Here is a 20096-nt window from a genome sequence, read left to right as displayed (position 1 = left end):
AAGTCAGCACTGCTTTATTTTCCAAGACCTCCGCCTAACGGCGGACACTGTTATTGAGTAGAGAGTTGAGCTTTGCTGTTCCTCTCAACTGCTTTGCTGCTGGAAGTTATGTAGTAAACAGGAGCTTCCAGCAGTGGGCAGGGTGCACAAAGACAGAAGTGCTGACTCACTGTTTGGGTCTGTAGTTGCCTTTGATGCTACCAGAAGCGATTGTGGTGTTAAAACTCAAAATCAGCTTGTTGCAAGTGTACCAGAGACAATACTGGAAGTTATCCGTTATCTGTAGCTTCCAACAAATTTTTGGGTGGTTTCTTTATAAAAGATAACTTTTCAGTTAGCTCATTATCTGTTCTCGAAGCTAATTTTTTGGTTATGTGTGCCCACCACTGCTGTCACACCTTGATGATTTAGCCTGCGTATGCTGACCGTATTAAAAACGCTGGCACACGCTGTCGTATGTGTAATAAATTAATGCAGCTGTCACATCCTGACGATTATCCAGCGTATACTGACAGCCCCGTATCCACCCAGTGGTTCGGGTCAGTACTGCACCGTGTGGTGCAGGTCAGAAACTAGAGTAATTTAACATTATTTTAGTTTTTTATTTAAATTTTTTATCTTGGTGGACCATTTTCATTGTGTACAGAATGCTGATGAATCGACTGGCTGTGGAAAACGCTGCCATGACTGAATGGAGGGCTGTGTCTCTTAACTTTTAAAGCACCGAGCGGCAGCTTTCAGGTCCGCTGATCAGACCTGATCAGGTCATCACAGACCTGAATAATGAAACGCTGTAATGAGTTAAACTTTTCAAGTGCCAGTCACTAGAGGTGGGTGATACCGGGAATTTTGGTATTGATCCGATACCAAGTAAATACAGGCCCAGTATCGCCAATATTTTCATATTTAAGCTTCATAGATCCAAAGGATACAAAAGACCTAGGATACAATTTCGCCAAACATTGTACGTGACAACAAAATACTTTATCACAATCAACATTTTTGTTTAAAAAAATATCACTCAACACAACTTAAAACAAAATCTCCTGAGGTAGAGGCCTGACAAACCACAATACAAGGGTGCGCTGCTCCATGTTGTGTGACAGCGCAGCGCTGCTCTTACAGACAGAGTAGACTTTGATGAATCTGCGTGCGCAGCAGTCAGTGCATGCGGGAGAGAAAAAAAGCTTTAGTATCGATCTTTTTACATGAGGATTGTTCAATATCTATACCAGAGTCGATCCGCCCACCTCTACCAGTCGCCCGCAATCAGGTGTGATCTGAATGAACTGCTGTGCTGGTGTGGTGTTTGCTGACAGCCACTGTACTTTAAATGTTTAAACAGCGCATTAATCAGGTGTGATCACCCTGATCGATCGATCAGGTCATCTGATGATCACACCACAGCGACGGCTTTAAAAGTTTAATCATCACAGCGCTTCTGTGCGATCAGAGTGCACAGCACGGGCATCCTCTGAGAAACGCACCTGCAGCAGAAAAAACACAGAGGGGCTTGCTTTAAAATGCTGCGTTTCCAGCCACAAATGAAAGGATTTTCCGAGGTCATTTTCAAAAAACAGGAGCTTTTGTGGATTCATGTCCATCTATGATGGTGAACTGGACTGAAATGAACAGGTCAGACTTTCTATTTTTCGGTGTGTGAATGAAACAGTCATTCTGCATACGGACCGCAGCTTTCAGCCAATCAGTGGCCAGCATTAATGGATGGATGAGTAAATTACAAGAAATGTCTGCCAACAATCACAAAACTTACCTACAACTTATGTCCAGCATGTGCGGGACGTGTGAGTCACACGCTGGCACTCCTTGAAAATTTTCAGTATGCCCAATTTTTTTTTGAGGAGCTCAGCTTATCAGGACGTACGTCAGCGAACGTCAAAGTGTTTCAACGAGCTTCAACATGCGTCAACTTGTTCTTAATTTATATATATAAAAAATTACTCTTAACTTATTGGACTTATACCAGCGTTTTTAATACGGTCGACATACGCTGACTAAATCATGATGATGTGACAGGGCCTTCAGTGTGTTTCAACGTGCTTCAACTTGTTCTTAACTTATTAAAAAAAAAAAAAAAACCTTACCCTTAACTTATTGGACTTATGTCAGCATTTTAATACAGTCAGCATACACTGGCTAAATCGTCATGGTGTGACAGGGCCTTCAGCGTGTTTCAACTTGCTCTTAACTTATATTAAAAAAAAACCTTACCCTTAACTTATTGGACTTATGCCAGCATTTTTTAATACGACTGGCATACACTGGCTAAATCGTCATGGTGTGACAGGGCCTTCAAGAGCTTTGTAAGTGGAGCTGTCCATGGTGCTGATCAGATGTGGAATAAACAGTGGTGCTGTGTGTTAAAATGACTGTTAAAAGGGGGGACATAAACTGTAGAGCATAAAAGTTGTAAAACAAACACCAAAAATATGTGAAACACTTTAATTATTCCAGAATTCACCAGAGCATTATGTGTTGTTTGGAGCCAGGTCTTTGCTTAACAAAGGTAACTGTGTAGGTGCTATGCATGACATGGTCTCCCTAATACATAGGCCAGAGTTTGTACGAACATAAAGAGTCAACACATCAAAGACACAAACAGAAAACTCAAAGAGAATTAGAAGACAATCATGTATGAATTATTCCAAGCCTTTAGCAATAACCTTGAGATGTATCCTGTAAAATGTCCAAGGAAATGAGTCCATAACCTTCTGTTTAACATAACAGCAACAAATGCTATCATCTTGCCATCACATGTATGATGGAAATGAAGAGCAGATGTGGCTGAAATTACATCTAACATGAAATGAACTTGTTTGAAAACAGTTTCTTTCATTTCCAAAGCAGAGGTCGAGTGGTCACAAGACCACTGATGATTGCCCAATAAATGTAATCTTGAATTCAAATCAACAAAAAAAAAATAATGCCTCAAAAAAAAAAAAAAAAAAAAAAAAAAAAAACAGTTTACACATGCCATTATTAGACTGGCAAACCATGTATTCATCACTAATATTTTCTCCCTGTTCATTTTACCCAAGGACAAAATTTCTCAATGTTGTGAAACAGACTGAACAGCAGCCTAACCCTGATTTAAAAACCTCAAACAGAGCTCAGCTGTATGAGGGGAGCAGATAAAACAGCATATCAAATGAATGCTGGAGCAGAAAAGAGAGAAATTAAGAACAACAACCAGCAAACAGCCTCTGAAGCCAAAACATTTCCACAGGAAGGTACCATAGTGCTGATATGAAATGCGGCAGCTGTAAATAAATAAATAAATCAATAATAAATTACTCTGAATCTGTAAAAAGCTAAACAACAGAAAACATGAGCTGGTAGAACAGTTCAATATGAGGCATCATTCACTCATCAGCTATCTGCCTTTGAACACACCTGCAAACTATTGATCCTGCTCCAAACTACGGCTCTGTGCACTTCATTGAAAGACACTGACAGTTCCCCATCCTGTTTCTGGTAAAGAGACACGTCTGTATCCTATACGTCTACTTACACGAAGGAAGGATGTGTATGTAAAGGACAAAATCTGAAGTTTAAAACACATGAAACATCTCATTAAAACTTTAATTTCCTACTCGCAGATCGATGTGCTGTAATATGTTCTACCAGTGTCACCCGACACATTAAATATGAATTAGCACTTGACTAATATCTGAAAAAGGCTTTCAAGAATAACAAAGCTGCACAGTGAGTTTGGCCATGTTTGCTGTGTACAGACGACTAAAACATAGAAATATTATTCCAAATATGGTTCTTAACCTGGGGTTAACAGTTCTATTTCCTTCCCTTCTTATTGCCTTGAATATTAGTTGTTCAATGGCCAAATAAATTTGAAATGATGCAGATTAGCTCCTTTTCATAGTATAAAGTCAGGTCCATCAGTGCCAATTTTATCAATGAAAATTTTGAGTGCAAAAAAAAAAAGTCAAAATTTTATTTCATGACTTAATCGTAAGGACAATGTAAATAAAAATGTTTCATAATAATAACAATTACAAGAAATTCAAATTATTGTGATGAGTAAAACTGAGACCAAATCCCAGGCTTCCTTTCAGAAGACAGGCTACATACAACTGGGCTAGATAAAGGGTAAACATTTCACTTAGGATAATAAAGATTATAATTTGTCCAACATTCAGTTTGGTTGTTAAAACAGGGGAGGTGGAGGGGACCGGACCAGGATACTTTTGCCTAAAACAGGCTAAAACTAAAATAACAACAATAATAAAAAAAAAACTAAAATAACTATGACTGAGATCCACAGATGAAACCTTGACAACAGCAAAACAAAGTGACGAATATGTGACTTTAAACTGGCTACAACTTTCAATAAGTGACAAAGACCAAAACTAAAATTCTTCTCCCAATGTTTCACATCGTCCCATTCATGCCGTTTTTACCCTTTTCACACTGGAATATCAACTTGAAAAAAGTGTGATCTCTGAGTGTGAATGAAAAGCCTTTTTAAAAGAGACACTCTCACCCTCTCACTGTGTATGCAACAGAGACCAAAAGACCAAGTTGTGACCATTTGAAATCAACTAATTCAGATAACGAGAATGAGCTGTATTCTTCAATCTTTATAAACTGATCAAAATTAATTAATTAAAAAGCAGTTTTTAAAATATCAAGTGTAAAACTGCTCATATTGTATAAGTCCACAATGACTCATTTAGAGTAGTTCAACTGTAAAGTAGTTTAGCAAATTTTATTCTGAAGCATCATTAAAATACCTGCATGCTTTCAGACTGTGCATGCCTCATGGCGGCATGACACATCTCCAGCACAAGGGAACTCCTCTTGATACCTCAGATTAATTTCTTCCGTGTGCTTCATTAAGACCCGGTGTCGCCGTCCGAACAATCCTCCCCTAAAAATCGGTCCGCCCTACCTTCACTGCGCATGCGTCATTTCGGAGCATCAGCAGCATCATTTTGGAGCGCCAGCAGTGATTCACCCATTATCGCCTCGCTTCTGCTTAAAACTGCACTCTAGTCATCATCCGTCTCAGTGACAGATATCTGAAGCATTTGTACAACAATCATTTCCACATAAATTCTGCATTATTTCATAAGAAAAGACAGGGGACCAATCACCAATGAGTCTGAAGTGCTGTTGCGCCTACATAATTTCGGAGCGTCAGTAGTGATGCACTGATTATCACCTCGTTTCTGCTTACAATTGACTTCAGAATGATTTAAGAGGTTTTACTTTGTCCTCTGATGGTTAATAATGACATTAATCCCTTTGATCACTTTGGCTGTAGAGAGTCAGACTTGGAGTCAGTCTCAGACGCATGCGCAGTGAAGGTACAATGAAGTCACGGTGTACCACTTTTAAGAGGGACTGTTCCGTCTGCAACACCGGCACTGCCTGGTGCACGGATGTGGCCACTGAGCCACTCTTAGCCAAGCAACACAGCATCTCAAACAGGACACTGGTGGAATGTGTTGGAAATGAAATGCCGGCCTCGTTTGAGCCCACACTCTTCCTCGCATAATCACGGTGGATTTCAGTTGTATCTTATGTACATTTAAATACATACATTTAAATTATAGCAGGGACAATGGAATGAGTAAGTGTGTGGCAGGCTAAGAGGCGTGGCATCATGTTGGTGATGATCTAACTGCCCAACCCTAATAGATACAGACCTACAGAAATACCTGGGATTACTACATATGTGTGGTATAGAGTTGTGCTCCAACATTTACACACCCTGGCAGAATTTTTTGTTTTTTGGCTATTTTTCAGAGAATATGAATGATAACACAAAAACTTTTTTTCACTCATGGTTAATGGTTGGGTGAAGCCATTCAATGTCAAACCAACTGTGTTTACTCTTTTTAAATCATAATGACAACAGAAAGTACCCAAAATGGCCCTGATCAAAAGTGTACATACCCCTTTTCTTAATACTACAGTAAATGTACACGGAGTAGACAGTTCTCAAAAACTGAGTGACTGTGCAAGAAGGAGAAGAGTGAGGGAAGCCACCAAGATATCCAGATAACCCAGAAGAAGCTATAGGATTATGTGGCTGTATATATTCTCTGCTGCAATGTGTGGAAACTTGGTCAAGAACTACAGGAAACGTCTGACCTCTGTAACTGCAAACAAAGGTTTCTGTACCAAATATTAAGGTCTGTTTTTTTATTGTACCAAATACTTATTTCATGCAATAAAATGCAAATTAATGACTTAAAAATCATACAATGTGATTTTCTGAACTTTATTTTTAGATTCTGTCTCTCACAGTTGAAGTGTATGTATGATAAAAATTACAGACCTCTCCATTCTTGGTAGGTGGGAAAACTTGCAAAACTGACAGTGGATCAAATATTTATTTGCTTCACTATATATGCACTCACACATGCATGGGGTACACGCAACCACCCACCCAGAAAGGTGGAGCAATGTAGTATTTTCCTTATCACTGTCATTCATTTATCATTACGCTGATGTCTTGGCTCCATTTACAGAAGAAATGGTGCAATGATTTGAAACACCAGCACCCAAAGCTGTCAGCACTGCAGAGTCACAACATTTGCCCACTATATTCCTTTTTGAAGTCAGAAGTGAAAGATATATTATGTCATCATTCTTTGGTGGACTGAGGTCAACGATGTTGATACGATGGATGAGGGAAGTAAAACTGCAACCCACTGAGTTATTCTGCCTTCCAACAATTATACATGTGGAGTATGACAATGAAATCAGTCTTTACAGAAACATCACACAGACACAAAACCAAGCATGTAAGATCCCCATAAGCCAGATGCATAAAGAAAAAAGGGAGTAAGTAAGACACATATAAAACAGCTAACAGTCTAATGATCTTGTTTTAGGCAGCTGTGCATTTGAGGTGAGAGATTTTTTAAATCGCTACTTAGTGGACTTGCAGACTCCCAACTGCCTCTTTTCATGGGAAGCCTCATCACCTTTAAACACCAGGAGATTGGGAGAGATGAAACATGGGGTGGAGGTCTAATGATGTAAAGTAAATTAGAAACAAGCAGATGGTGTTCCCAGGCAACAATCAAAGCGCCCTCTGCTGACACATTAGTAGTGGTTATTAGACTGCACTGACAGATTGGTTTGTTTTCCATATCTTTTAACACAACGTAAATAAGATTCATCTTTTTCTTAACGTGAGCCACTGTCAATGCATGAAAACTAACTCTGGGGATGACCAAGTTACACTAGACTTAATGTTATGTACTGCGTACGTGTACTAATATCATTATAGACTTCAAATACATGCAAAGATTTTGATGTACATACATTCGGACAAACTAACATTACTGACCTGAAATGAAGAGTACATTATTTTGTTTTTTGGCCAAACTATTATCCTTTGTTTCAACTCACTTCTACTGTCATTTTTGAACAGCACAACACTGAAACATGTTTCAGTTTTAATTGGGTGATTGCAGTGATGCCGGTAACGTGTTACTCTAATCTAACCACTTTTTTTTTAGTAACGAGTAATCTAACGTGTTAATCTTTCCAAATCAGTAATAAGATTAAAGTTACTTCTCCAAGTCACTGTGCGTTAATATTATTTTTGCATCGTGGGTCGATAGCAGCATTAAACTTGGTCCATGGGCAGGAGGTCGGGGTACGACTGAACTGCCCACTTTAAGGGAGCTGTGAGCTTTTCATCCGCGGTTTTCTGCAGAAGCTACGACTCGTCCTCACCTCTTAAAGCACGATGACAACAGCACATCTGCACTGAACTTCACAAATACACTTTTATGCTTTTTTCCCCTCCGTTATTTAGAATTCTGAGCTGAGGTGCTCCGTATCTGCTCATTAAAAACAGCTGATCCTCCGCGACGCGTCAACAACTAAATATTTTCCACTCAAATGCACCTAAACTCTCTGAGGACCACATGATGTGAAAAAGCAATAAAACTTCCTTACCTGTAAATCTGGTCATGTTTTCTGCATAAATAAATGTTATCCATTCTTTGTTATCAAACGCCAAAGCAGGGGCGAATCCAGATGGAATGGGGGCGTGGGGCAAGGATGTGCCCCCCCCACAACAACCCAAGATTAAAGGTCCAGTTTTGAAGCCTTTTTTTTTTTTACTACAACTACTAATACTACTTATAATAATAATAATTTTGACAAGTAAAATGTTTAGAGACAATTTAAATGTTAGAAAAATGTTAGAAAGAATTTAATAGTTACATTTATAAACAATGTAGGTTAGAAATTGCAAGTTTAACTGTTACAGTGCTGTCAACAGTTAAATATGAGGTCAAGAAAGAGGTCTTTATTTTACTTTTTATAAAGCATGGATTTATTTTCACTGACATCAAGAAAGGGTGACTATAAAGTGAGTTTTGGCAAAACAAGTATCATTGTCATGTTGAGGTGGCAGAGGGTTCTTGTCGGCAGCTGGGGAAAGTAACTAAAAAGGTAATTAGTAATCTAACTTAGTTACTTTTACAATCGAGTAATCAGTAAAGTAACTAAGTTACATTTCAAGGAGTAATCAGTAATTGGATTACTTTTTCAAAGTAACTGTGGCAACACTGGGTGACTGGTATCCACAGACTGGAGGGTCAGAGGATCAAATCTGCTGCCTGCCTGCCTCAAAGTGTCACTGAGTAAGCCCCTTTGCTTCAAGTTGCTCCAGTCTGATTATTGCATTACATATATGCAAAAGCCTCTGCATGGTCACTAGTCTGTCAAATATCCTGAAATATTTGGTGGCGTGTAGGGCTGCATGATTAGCCACATTGCAAACACTATCATGATTGTCAGCCTGCGTGATTATAAAATGGCAAAAGGCTGGGATTTAAATAAATACAGTAAAACTCATCTAAACCGCCATTGTATAAACCAGATATTCACACTCGCCGGACAAAAGCAAAAATCCCAATGTTTCTCTATGGTTTTCCATGCAATAAACACTGTATATAACCGATCTGGTAAAACTGATTTTCGCTCACATCGGCCAAAACGTCCTGCTCCATCACAATGCATTTCCATTAAAAACCCCTTGCATATACTGGTCAGAGAAGTCTGGACATGCCCAGTAACAGAGGTATGAAATGAAGTTCAGCACTGACACCTGCCGATTCAAGGAAAGTTCTGCGATTAAAAGACAGCATTAATTTTTTCAAGCACTGTTCAGACCCGGTGCCTTAACGACCAGGGTGTAATTCAGTGATGAATCTCGAATTGGCATTGGGCAAGGTGATGATGCTGGAACTTTTGTTTGGTGCCGTTCCAATGAGATTTATAAAGATGACTGCCTGAAGAGAACATGTAAATTTCCACAGTCATTGATGATATGGGGCTGCATGTCAGGTAAACGCACTGGGGAGATGGCTGTCATTACATCATCAATAAATGCACAAGTTTATGTTGATATTTTGGACACTTTTCTTATCCCATCAATTGAAAGGATGTTTGGGGATGATGAAATCAGTTTTCAAGATGATAATGCATCTTGCCATAGAGCAAAAACTGTGAAAACATTCCTTGCAAAAAGACACATAGGGTCAATGTCATGGCCTGCAAATAGTCTGGATCTTAATCCAATTGAAAATCTTTGGTGGAAATTGAAGAAAATGGTCCATGACAAGGCTCCAACCTGCAAAGCTGATCTGGCAACAGCAATCAGAGAAAGTTGGAGCCAGATTGATGAAGAGTACTGTTTGTCACTCATTAAGTCCATGCCTCAGAGACTGCAAGCTGTTATAAAAGCCAGAGGTTGTTGCACCACCTCTGGCTTTTATAACAGCTTCCATATTTTTTTTCCCTCTGCTTGGTCTAAAAAAGTAACCGTTACTGACTGCCACAATTTTTTTTTCCTGATTTCTTATAGTGTTTCTTAAAGCCAGAAAGTTGCCATCTGAAATGACTTTAGTTTTGTGTCATGTCTGTGATCTGCTTTTTTTCTACAAAATTAAACAACTGAATGAACATCCCCCAAGGCTGGTGATTCCATAATTTTTGCCAGGGGTTGTATAGCGATAAGCAGGCAGCGAGCGCTGCATCATGATTTCACCTGCCAATTGAATCGATGCACACTGAATGAACTGATGCACTTCCATCATGCACATTTGTATCTAGATACCGATTCCTATCGATTAATCTCCACATGCCTAGTAACTACCTTAACCCTTCTGTTGGATCCCCAAACTGAAGAGCACTAGAGCGGCACTCCAAACGTTCTACATTTTGTTCCTCCCTCTCTCTTTTGAACTACCCAATTGTGTTACAAAAACATCTTGGGGATCAATTCAGTCAATTAATTATCCACTGTTTATTTCCCCATTTAGTGTTATAAACCTAAAATATAATCAGGTCTTCCTTAATCTGCTACTTTTGTTAACACATGACTTCTCAGTAATTTTTCCTAATCTCTTGAAATTTAAAATTTTGAAATTTATTTTTACACAAAAAGAAAAGCTTTAAAAAAATGTTATTCAGAAACATTAAGACTTTCCCACAATACTCTGTGCAGCTGCGGTCAGACGCGCACACATTCATAAGGCCATGAATGTCATGGCAGTAACAGGCTTTCAATTTCTTGCAGCTGTTCTTTTTCTGCAGCAAAATGATTCCATTTCAGTATATTTTGGACTTTCTCAAATAAAAACAATCAAATCATTACACATAGGGGTGAATATATATATATATATATATATATATATATATATATATATATATATATATACATACATACATACATACATACACACACACACACACACTCACTTAGAATAAACACTGAATAGTCCTGAAAGTTCCAAAAATAGGACTTCATTTCCAAAGGCTTCTGAAGGTCCTATTTGTGAAACTGGACCTTCAGGGTTTGACTGAAAGCAGTCATTGGACCAACACACAGTATAACAGGAAAGACCTTCAGGGCAATTCAACAGTAACAGAATTACAATCTCAGCTAATCTGTTGTGGTTAGATGCCATATGTCCAGATTTTGCTGCTGTTGTAATTCCGTTACCATAGAATTGTCCTTCAGAGCATATCTGAGAAAGAGGATCATAGATTTACACAAGACAGGAATGCTGTTCACCTGAAATAAGTCACTGAAAGCCCAATACTGCCATGATATTCATCTCCATGAAGAGTGTATGCAAACATCCGACCACAACTGTACACTCACAAATGGTCATTGCTGGTAAGGACTGAAAACACTTTCATATTTTTCTACTTGCCACGGATGCAAGGAGATCCCAGATGTGGGTTGGTGCTTAAAAGGTGACAACGATGAAATAAACATTTTTAGGCTAAACCCAGCTTTGCATCAGAGAAAAAGAATATGTGGAAAAAATATATATACTTTTAAAGTCAAATAAGTGATTTTCTTTAACATAAGCACAGAAATTTTGTTTAAAACAGTTTTTCTGGCTTATGATTACAGTGCAAAAAAGAATTAAACACAAATCACTGATGTCGAATTCCAGCAACACCCCGATTGTCATCCACCAGCTGTTGCTGCTGCAACTGACTGTGACTCTATTCTAATGGCTGGTACAGCTGCTTTTCTACTGGGCAGGTATACAGGCACAATTGGAATTATTGAGATGGTGTAACTCACCAGGCTCCAAGTCGAGCTGGCAGAGGTATTGGGAGGTGCTAAGGGTAACCACAACCACACGGTGCCTGAGGATGTCATCCTTTGTGGGCATCTGGAAAGTGACCTGTGTGCTGGAGATGAGACAGTACTGCTGGATCACTGGGTGGACCGTCTTCACCCAGCGGTTCCTGAAGTATACCCTGGAGAGGGAATGAACGAGAATGAACGAGAGAGAGAGAGAGAATTACAAGAACAATTACAACATAACTCTGACTGTGTCACCTCAATTTAGTTTGCTTAGCCATCAACACAACTTTAATACCTACTCTTCAAACATTTGCAAAAGTTATGGGTGGGAGGAAAAATCCTTCCCATTTAATTAATGTTGGTTCACACAAGAAAATAAATGAAATCCACGAGTCTCCCATGTGATTCCTGGAAAACTGGACCTGAAATTGAATGACTTCTTGTTAAAACAGTCCTTCTCTGATGCACATATCTGCATGTGACAATTAAATTTTCAAGCTTTTAACTGGCAGGACAGCTCTTTTCTCGATATAGTCGTGTATGCCCAACTGACGTAAATGACCTCAAGATCCATTCACTGACTTGTAAATGTTCATGAACTGATCCACTGACTACTATCATTAAAAGTTATGAGCTCCATTAACATTTATTTTGTCCATTTACTTATGGCTACTGAAAAAATGCAGGGACTCGGTGTAAATGATTGTGATATTTCTGCAAACACCTTGTAATGATATCTACAAGTCTACATGAGAAACATGAGAAAAATATTTCATTTCAGTTCCATTGTGATGCTGTACACATGCAACATTACAATAACTGTCAGTGTCAGCTTGAGCACTCTGAACAGCGTTCAGCTTTCATTAAAGCTTTTGATGGAATGAATCCAATAACTGCTGTATTTTCAGAAAGTTATAGTTTGTTTTACAGTTGAAAGGCTTCATGTTTCCAAAAAGCTCCTGTTTGGTCAGGGAAGAAAAAAAACAACAGTCTAACTGAGCAAAGGGAGGAAAGCGGGAGAGAAGAGAGAAAGAAAGGAGGAGGGGGGCTTCACTCATTTTCACATGAAAAGAGTAACTGTACAAACTGTTTACTGTTTACAAATGATCCCATAATCATTTGTAGAAAGTGTTTTAATATTATTATTCAGGTTTCACTTTTAAAAAAGCAGGTCTGAGAAATCAGTCCAGGTTCAGCTCTTGTTCAAACATTACTTTTAAATATTTATATTTTATTTATTCTGTTAAAGAAAACTTATGCAATCCCACTCAGAAATGTTGAAAAAGCAAAACTGTCAATATGACAGAAAAACTAAGCTACTGTGCGCAAATTTACATTTACAGTCAGTGTCACAGTGTTAAAGTTTGAGACACAGACCTCTTCCTCACTGCATTAAAAGATACTGTTTGTCTTTTTTTTTTTTTAAGTTGAGAGGAAATGCTATACCCATGATGAAAGCCACCAAGACAACTCTGAAGGAATGACAGGCTTCTGTGGTTGGAGCAACTGTGCATAATGCAACTTTTATGAGTTACATACATCACCAGTCATACAGCTTTGTGATTAAATGAGGAAGAGGAAGATTTTCCTTAAAAGACTATGTGAAATTTCAGCTGCATTTTTATCAGAAGGCACATGGGAATCCTGAGCTGAGATTTGATCTGTTTTCCTGTCTTATGATCCTTCTCTACTCCACTCCGGCATGAACCTGGGGATGGGGATGCAACAGGTAACTGTTGCACCATTCCCAGTTTCTCCACTCACATCCACTGAAGCCCAGAATTCTTTCAGAGCTGTCACGGGGGTTCTTCATGGCTTCCTTCACCGGCGTCCTTCCAGCATGGTCACTGATATACTGAAAAGTGCCTACTTGGCACAGATTCACTATATTGTTTTGAATTATTAATGACTGATGAAGACAAGTCCAAGACATTCAGTGAACTGAAAATGTTCATGTTTCATCCCCTCACCTGCCTCAAAAAACTGGCTGTAAAAGTGAGAATTTGTTCATTTTATTTGGGAGAAATTGCCATGTCCCATTTTATTTAATTATTTTAATGTGTTGCAGGCCTTAATTGCAGCAAAGAATGTATAGTAAATGGAACTAAGCTGACCACAAAACATGAAATATCTGGGCTTCATGCTGCCTGTAATGACACAGAAGTCAAAGTAAATGTTAAGGCACCTCGACACTTGCATGAATTTGATCCCCGCACAGCCACGCAATTTGTAGTGCCAATGCATCCCGCTTTGTCCTGCTTGACACCACGCTATATAAAAAAAAAAAAAGACTGTGCCATATCATCCATCCATTTTCTTCCGCTTCATTTGGGGTCGGGTTGCGGGGGCAGCAGCTCAAGCAAAGCCACCCAGACCTTCCAATCCACACACACCTCCCCCAGCTCCTCTGGGGGAACCCTGAGACGTTCCCAAGCCAGCCGAGAGACATAGTCCCTCCAGCGTGTCCGGGGTCTTCCCCGGGGCCTCCTCCCGATGGGACGTGCCCGGAACACCTCTCCACCAAGGCGTCCAGAGGGCATCCAGAAAAGATGCCCAAGCCACCTTAAGCTGGCTCCTTTCGACGTGGAGGAGCAGCAGCTCGACTCCGAGCTCCTCATCCTATCTCTAAGGGAGCACTCAGCCACCCTGCGGAGGAAACTCATCTCCGTCGCTTCGTCTACTCGCGATCTTGTTCTTTCGGTCATGAGCCAAATCTCATGACCACAGGTGAGGGTCGGAACGTAGATCGATCGGTAAATCGAGAGCTTTGCCCCCCTGCTCAGCTCTCTCTTCACCACGACGGTCCGATACAGCGACCGCATCACTGCAGACACTGCACCGATCCATCTGTCGATCTCATGCTCCATCCATCCCTCACTCGTGAACAAGACCCCGCGATACTTAAACTCCTCCACTTGAGGCAAGGACACTCCACCGACCTGAAGAGGGCAAAGAACCTTTTTCCACTCGAGAACCATGGCCTCGGATTTGGAGGTGCTGATTTTCATCCCGGACGCTTCACACTCACCTGCAAACCGCCCCAGTGCACGCTGAAGGTCCTGATTTGACGAAGCCAACAGAACCACATCGTCCGCAAACAGCAGAGATGAGATTCTGTGGTTCCCAAACTGGACCCCCTCTACACCCTGACTGCACCTAGAAATTCTGTCCATAAAGGTAATGAACAGAACCAGTGACAAAGGGCAGCCCTGGCAACAGGTTTGACTTACTACCGGCAATGCCATATCATTTCATTACTAATGACACATTTGCTCTCGGAACTTGCCTGATGAAACCATTCTCTCATCGCTCCCAGAATCACAGAGAAATTATCTACAGCTGCAGGGTGTCTTGTATTTGTCTTGTGGTGGAGAATGCATTTGGAATCTTGTCTTAGAGATAAATATTTATTATATATGTTGTAATGGATTGGTAAAACAGTTGCATTTTCATTTCTTCTTATGAGTTAATGTATCTGTAAAGTTATGTTTAATATAGATATAACCTCTCGTCATAATCGTACAGATGCCCTGCCCACATTCACACACAGTGTTTGCAAATAGGTTGTGCAATGTTCACAACTTGTTCACGCAAGTGGCATGAAATTTATGCGTGTCAGAAATTATGTACTTCATCATTTTCTTTGCACAATGGCACGCAGCCGTGCACAGTTCACGCACAATTTACAACAGTTTACAACAAGTTTACTCACTGGCACACAAGACTGTGTGCCAGTACGGGGACAAAATAGGTGCAAGTGTCAAGGTGACTTAAGGATCACTGTATTTTTTTTTTAATCTGTATTTTCTACATCTTCCCAACTTTTTATAATTTGGGGTTCGAAGTGTTGTGCACTTTACGTATGCAAACACAAAGCAAATGGCATGCACATGGGTGCATGAAACATTCATTCCTTCACCATAACGCCCATTTCCTTACCTGAGAGGTCTGGCATGTGGATTGCCTGCTTCAACATAAGGATGAAGATAGTCCTTAATGTAAAGGTCGGCTGCACTGTTGGAATGAGTGCAGATCAGGACTCTGGGGGTGGGAGAGAAATGTCAGACACAAAGCCAGATACACTATGTACTAAAGTAACTGTGTAACAGACAAAGTGCTAATCACTCTCTTCAGTGTGTCATCAATATTGTTTCTTTTCAGAAACTCTCTTAATCACAATTTTCCTGATGAAGTCCAGGTTTAAAATGTGCACAAATTACTGCAAGCCAACACAAAATGGTCAAAAAAGGGTCACATTTATTTAATGATAAACTCAACAGCAAATTCAGCAATATTCTTCCCCAATAGTTAACATCTCCTGAAGATTCTTTGAAGATTTTTATCACATAGGTGTTGGAAGTTTCAACTGCCTGATGCCTTTGTCTTTAGGAGGTATATGACCTGCACAAATAATATGTATATGTCGCAGACATGAACGAGCAAAGCTCTTCAGCATCTCACCATGTAATTTAGGTCTTCAGACTTTTCTTTTTGAGTAAATGCGTCAGGGGAGCATTAAGATGGCTAAAACCTTTCAGCACCCCCACCCCCCAAAGCATTTTTCTTTATTTGCCTCTCACATGCCTGCAAGCTCCTCACCATCTAACCATGTCATTTAGGTCCTTCAGACTTTTTTCAGTAAAATGGTTCTTGGGAGCATGACCATGGATGAAAACTTTCAGCTTCTGGGTTTGGGGCGGGGGGGCACTCCCCAAATTAAAGCCCCCTTATCCCCCTGCCACTTTAAGCATTTTTTTTAATGTAGATGTAAATTAATATTCAAACTCTTCATCTAGTTGACAGTAGAACTGTACAATATGGCCAAATTATCGTATCTCAATATTGTCATATAATAAAACAGTAAATACCACAATCATTTTGCACTCATCATAAGGTTAGGATACTGTGCTCTCCAAAAGGATTTGAACACTTGGTATTTCACACATTTTAATTTGTTTATGCCATTTCAAATACAAGAAATACAAAAAATATAAAGAATAAAAATTTCTAAAATGATCTTCCTCAAACTCAAACTGAAAGCAAATCTCTAAAACTTGATAACACCTGTAAATAATAATCATTTTTACTGCCAGTTTCCTTCAGACAAGTCAGGGGATGGAAACGTGAACATTTCCAAGTCACTGAATATGTCCTGGACTTTATTTAAGGCCCGGTCACATGGCACTTAACGAAGGCAACAAAGCCCAAACTAAACAAGAAATCTAGACTTTCGTTGACATTGTTTAACCTTCACGCAGCTTCTTTCCTGCAGCTGGCCCGTCGTCAGGATTTTTAAACTGTCAAAAAATTTGACCGAATGCTTCCGAAAACCTCAATTTGTCCGTATTTCGTTTTGCTGTCGTTCTTGGCGTTTTTTTTATCGTTTGCTCAGTTTTTGTATGGCTCGGGGTTCAGCTTCACTGGGGTCAAGCACCTTATATAGGCCAGAATTAATCTTCTGTGTGGATACAATGAATTATTTTATCAAAAATAAAATGAAAACCACGCTCCTGCCACAAGCAACTGCTGAATTTGAAAAAAACAAAGAAGTTGTGTAATTTCTGATGATACCTGAACCCAGTGGCAGCAGCAGCCATCGCCTCCTGCGTGCGCTTATTGTTTTTATTAAATATAACAATATGAGTGTAGGAATGACAATCCAGCCCTTCTGTACATGTGGCAACAGGACGATAATTCAGATGATTATATAAGAGCTGTTCTGGAAGGCAGAATTCATGTCAAAAAATTTGACTGAATGCTTCCGAAAACCTCAATTTGTCCGTATTTCGTTTTGCTGTCATTCTTAGCGTTTTTTTTAATCGTTTGCTCAGTTTTTGTAACGTTAGTGTTTAATTTGACTTCGTTCGACCAGCTGAATGTTTTCATACAGTGCAGAAGCCGGTTTGTGAGCACTGCTGCTGCGTTCACGTACTATCGGGAACTACAGGGCAAACACAGCCTGTTTGCTTTTTTTTTTATCTGGCTCGGGGGTCAGCTTAAATATAACAATATGAGTGCAGGAATGACAATCCAGCCCTTCTGTACATGTGGCAACAGGACGATAATTCAGATGATTATATAAGAGCTGTTCTGGAAGGCAGAATTCATGTGGTGGCAGCTGGTGGAGAAGCCGCACATGGGAAGTCAATGCGCTGCGTTCACAAAGATTGATCAATTTACTGCTCTGATATATTCAATCATCTTTACACTTATATTTATTTCCCCCTTTTGACTGTTTTCTGTTATAAATCAATATATATGGCTTAGTAACGTAATACAGTGATACAGCAGACAGCACACCAGTGGATATTTTTTGTTTTTAATTGGAGCAAGACGGAGCACACGGCGTGTCGTCAGTCTGAACCAAACAGTGAGGATTCCGATGAAGGAGATGACCCCTCTTTTGTTCTGGACAAGGAACCAGAGCAGGTATACCCACCAATGTGCACATAGATCTCCACAGTGGGTCAGATTGCACACTTCTGTTTGCAGCTGGAACACAGAGCAGGACGCATTTTGTCCTGCAGACCATTGAGAGCTGAAGCCATGACAGCAGCCCCATCTTATGATTGTACCACAAGTTTATCCCTAAAATTGTAGCCCTGCATGTTTTCATTTAATACTCCAAAAACAAACTGAGCATCTCGCCCCTCAGATATAAAAAAAAAACAAAAAAAAAACAATAACACTCCTGACTTACCTGCACTCTCAACATAGCGAACAATGAGAGAAAGTTGAGCACAGCAAGCAATATCAGTTATTTTATCCACCTGCCTCTCAAAAAAGGGAGCAGCCTGAATTTCATCTCTGACCTCATCAGAAACAGTGGCTGCAAGAGCAGAGATGAAGACTGAAAGACATACCAGGGAAAACAGCCGATGACTGGAATTGCGTGGCCAGGACAGAGTCATATTTAGATAATGTTTCTGTGAACTCCCTGTAATTCCCCTTGCTGGATGATTTGGTATCACTAAGGCGGTTCAGGAAGGCCCTGTTTAGTTTGACTGTTTCATGATGTTTTGCCACTTGAATGTGAGCACCTTCATAAATTGCATGTTCAACCCTGACCCTGCCCAGGCAACTTAACCTTGCACATGGACTCACATGTTCATTGCTCGTTCCATAGTCAAATTTAGACAGATCCCCAAAACCCAATTTTGTCCAGATAAGACATCCCTGAGATGGTTATATCAAGAGGCATGGCCAACAGTACATTTTCTTTGTCACAGCACTTCCAGTCAGCCAACTAACTTTGCCATTCCAGGAGAGCTGAAAAGACCTGTTACATTTCCCTACTTTTTGCACCAAATCAATCTTAGGTGATGATCTGCCCTGCTGTTTAATTCTAAGTTTCTCCTCAGAAGGAAGTCTATCAAATGGCTTTGACAAAAATCAGGTCGACAATATTAGTATTGTCTACCATCGTGTGTGTACCTTGCTAGTTGGTTAGCTCTCTCCGACATAGCCAACAGCATGACTGACTGAATGAACTAATGAAACGATATTAAACTCAAGCAAGGAAATGTTGAAATTATGTTAAACTGAAACAAGGAAATACTATGAGCGTGTTTTATTTACACTGTAAGAAATGAACAATGGAAATGATCAAGTAAATTCGCCAAGGAAATACCAAGAAATGGGTTGCAGCTCGTCTTTCGACTTCCCTTGCAAAATCCGCAATGGGACTGAGCTCCCAATGATTAAATGATGCTGGTGATTTTCTCAAAATAGCTGTCAATCAAAACAGGATTCAACCTATCAGCTGATCATCCAATCAACATGCAGAACCACAGCGCCCAGGCCAGCCGAGGCCTGCCCACAGCTCCATTCACCCGCAGAGACACTGAGTGTCCAGGGGCAGGATGAAATCATGGCATTTATCCAATGGCCGCCGGGTTTCAAGGCAATGAAAAAAACTATTGCATGCAGTCCCACTGAAGTGAACAGACGCTCAGGTTTACAGGCAAATGTATTGACCACAGGCTGTATGAAAATGATTTTTTGAAATCTACGACAATGACGCTACAGGAATGTATGAGAAGCTAACAAAATCAAGTCATGATAAGTAGCTGATTCTGAACTAACTAATCTTCAAGATGAACGTGTTCTAATGTATTTGTAGTCAATGAAATGTGAACACAACTGTACACACACAACTGTGTGTGTGTGTGTGTGTATGTGTGTGTGGTTGTATTCAGAAGTGATGAACCTGTTTGTGCAGCAGACACGGTAGCAGAGCTTGCATGTGTGCGCGACAGCAGAAACTCGTCTCTCCATGAGGCTGTTTTTTTGTTTTTTTTCATTTGTTTTTAAACAGGCTGTGTGAGTATGGAGATGTGGCATTTCCTCCACCCAGGCAGTGATTTTTACTACAAATGCATCAAAATGAATGTAGTCATCACTTTAAAATCAAGTCACGACACAAAATCACACTTATGTAAAGCTTGCAACAAATCTGCGGGTCACGTGTGTC

General features: G+C 39.9%; 1 protein-coding gene across 1 annotated transcript in view; it reads right to left on the bottom strand.

Annotated features, from left to right (window-relative positions):
* The window catches only part of helz (helicase with zinc finger), a 155353-nt gene that overhangs the window by 52392 nt on the left and 82865 nt on the right, over positions 1 to 20096 (bottom strand). The window contains exons 17-18 of the mRNA XM_034188104.1: positions 15563 to 15664; positions 11618 to 11796 (exon numbers count right to left, since the gene is read on the bottom strand). Of these exons, the coding sequence (XP_034043995.1) occupies positions 11618 to 11796; positions 15563 to 15664 (281 nt within the window). The remainder of the gene's footprint in view (positions 1 to 11617; positions 11797 to 15562; positions 15665 to 20096) is intronic.

Source organism: Thalassophryne amazonica, chromosome 15, assembly GCF_902500255.1.
Source record: "Thalassophryne amazonica chromosome 15, fThaAma1.1, whole genome shotgun sequence".
Taxonomy (NCBI): Eukaryota; Metazoa; Chordata; class Actinopteri; order Batrachoidiformes; family Batrachoididae; genus Thalassophryne; species Thalassophryne amazonica.
Note: the sequence above shows the minus strand (reverse complement) of the source record. Positions and strands in the feature narration are given on the sequence as shown.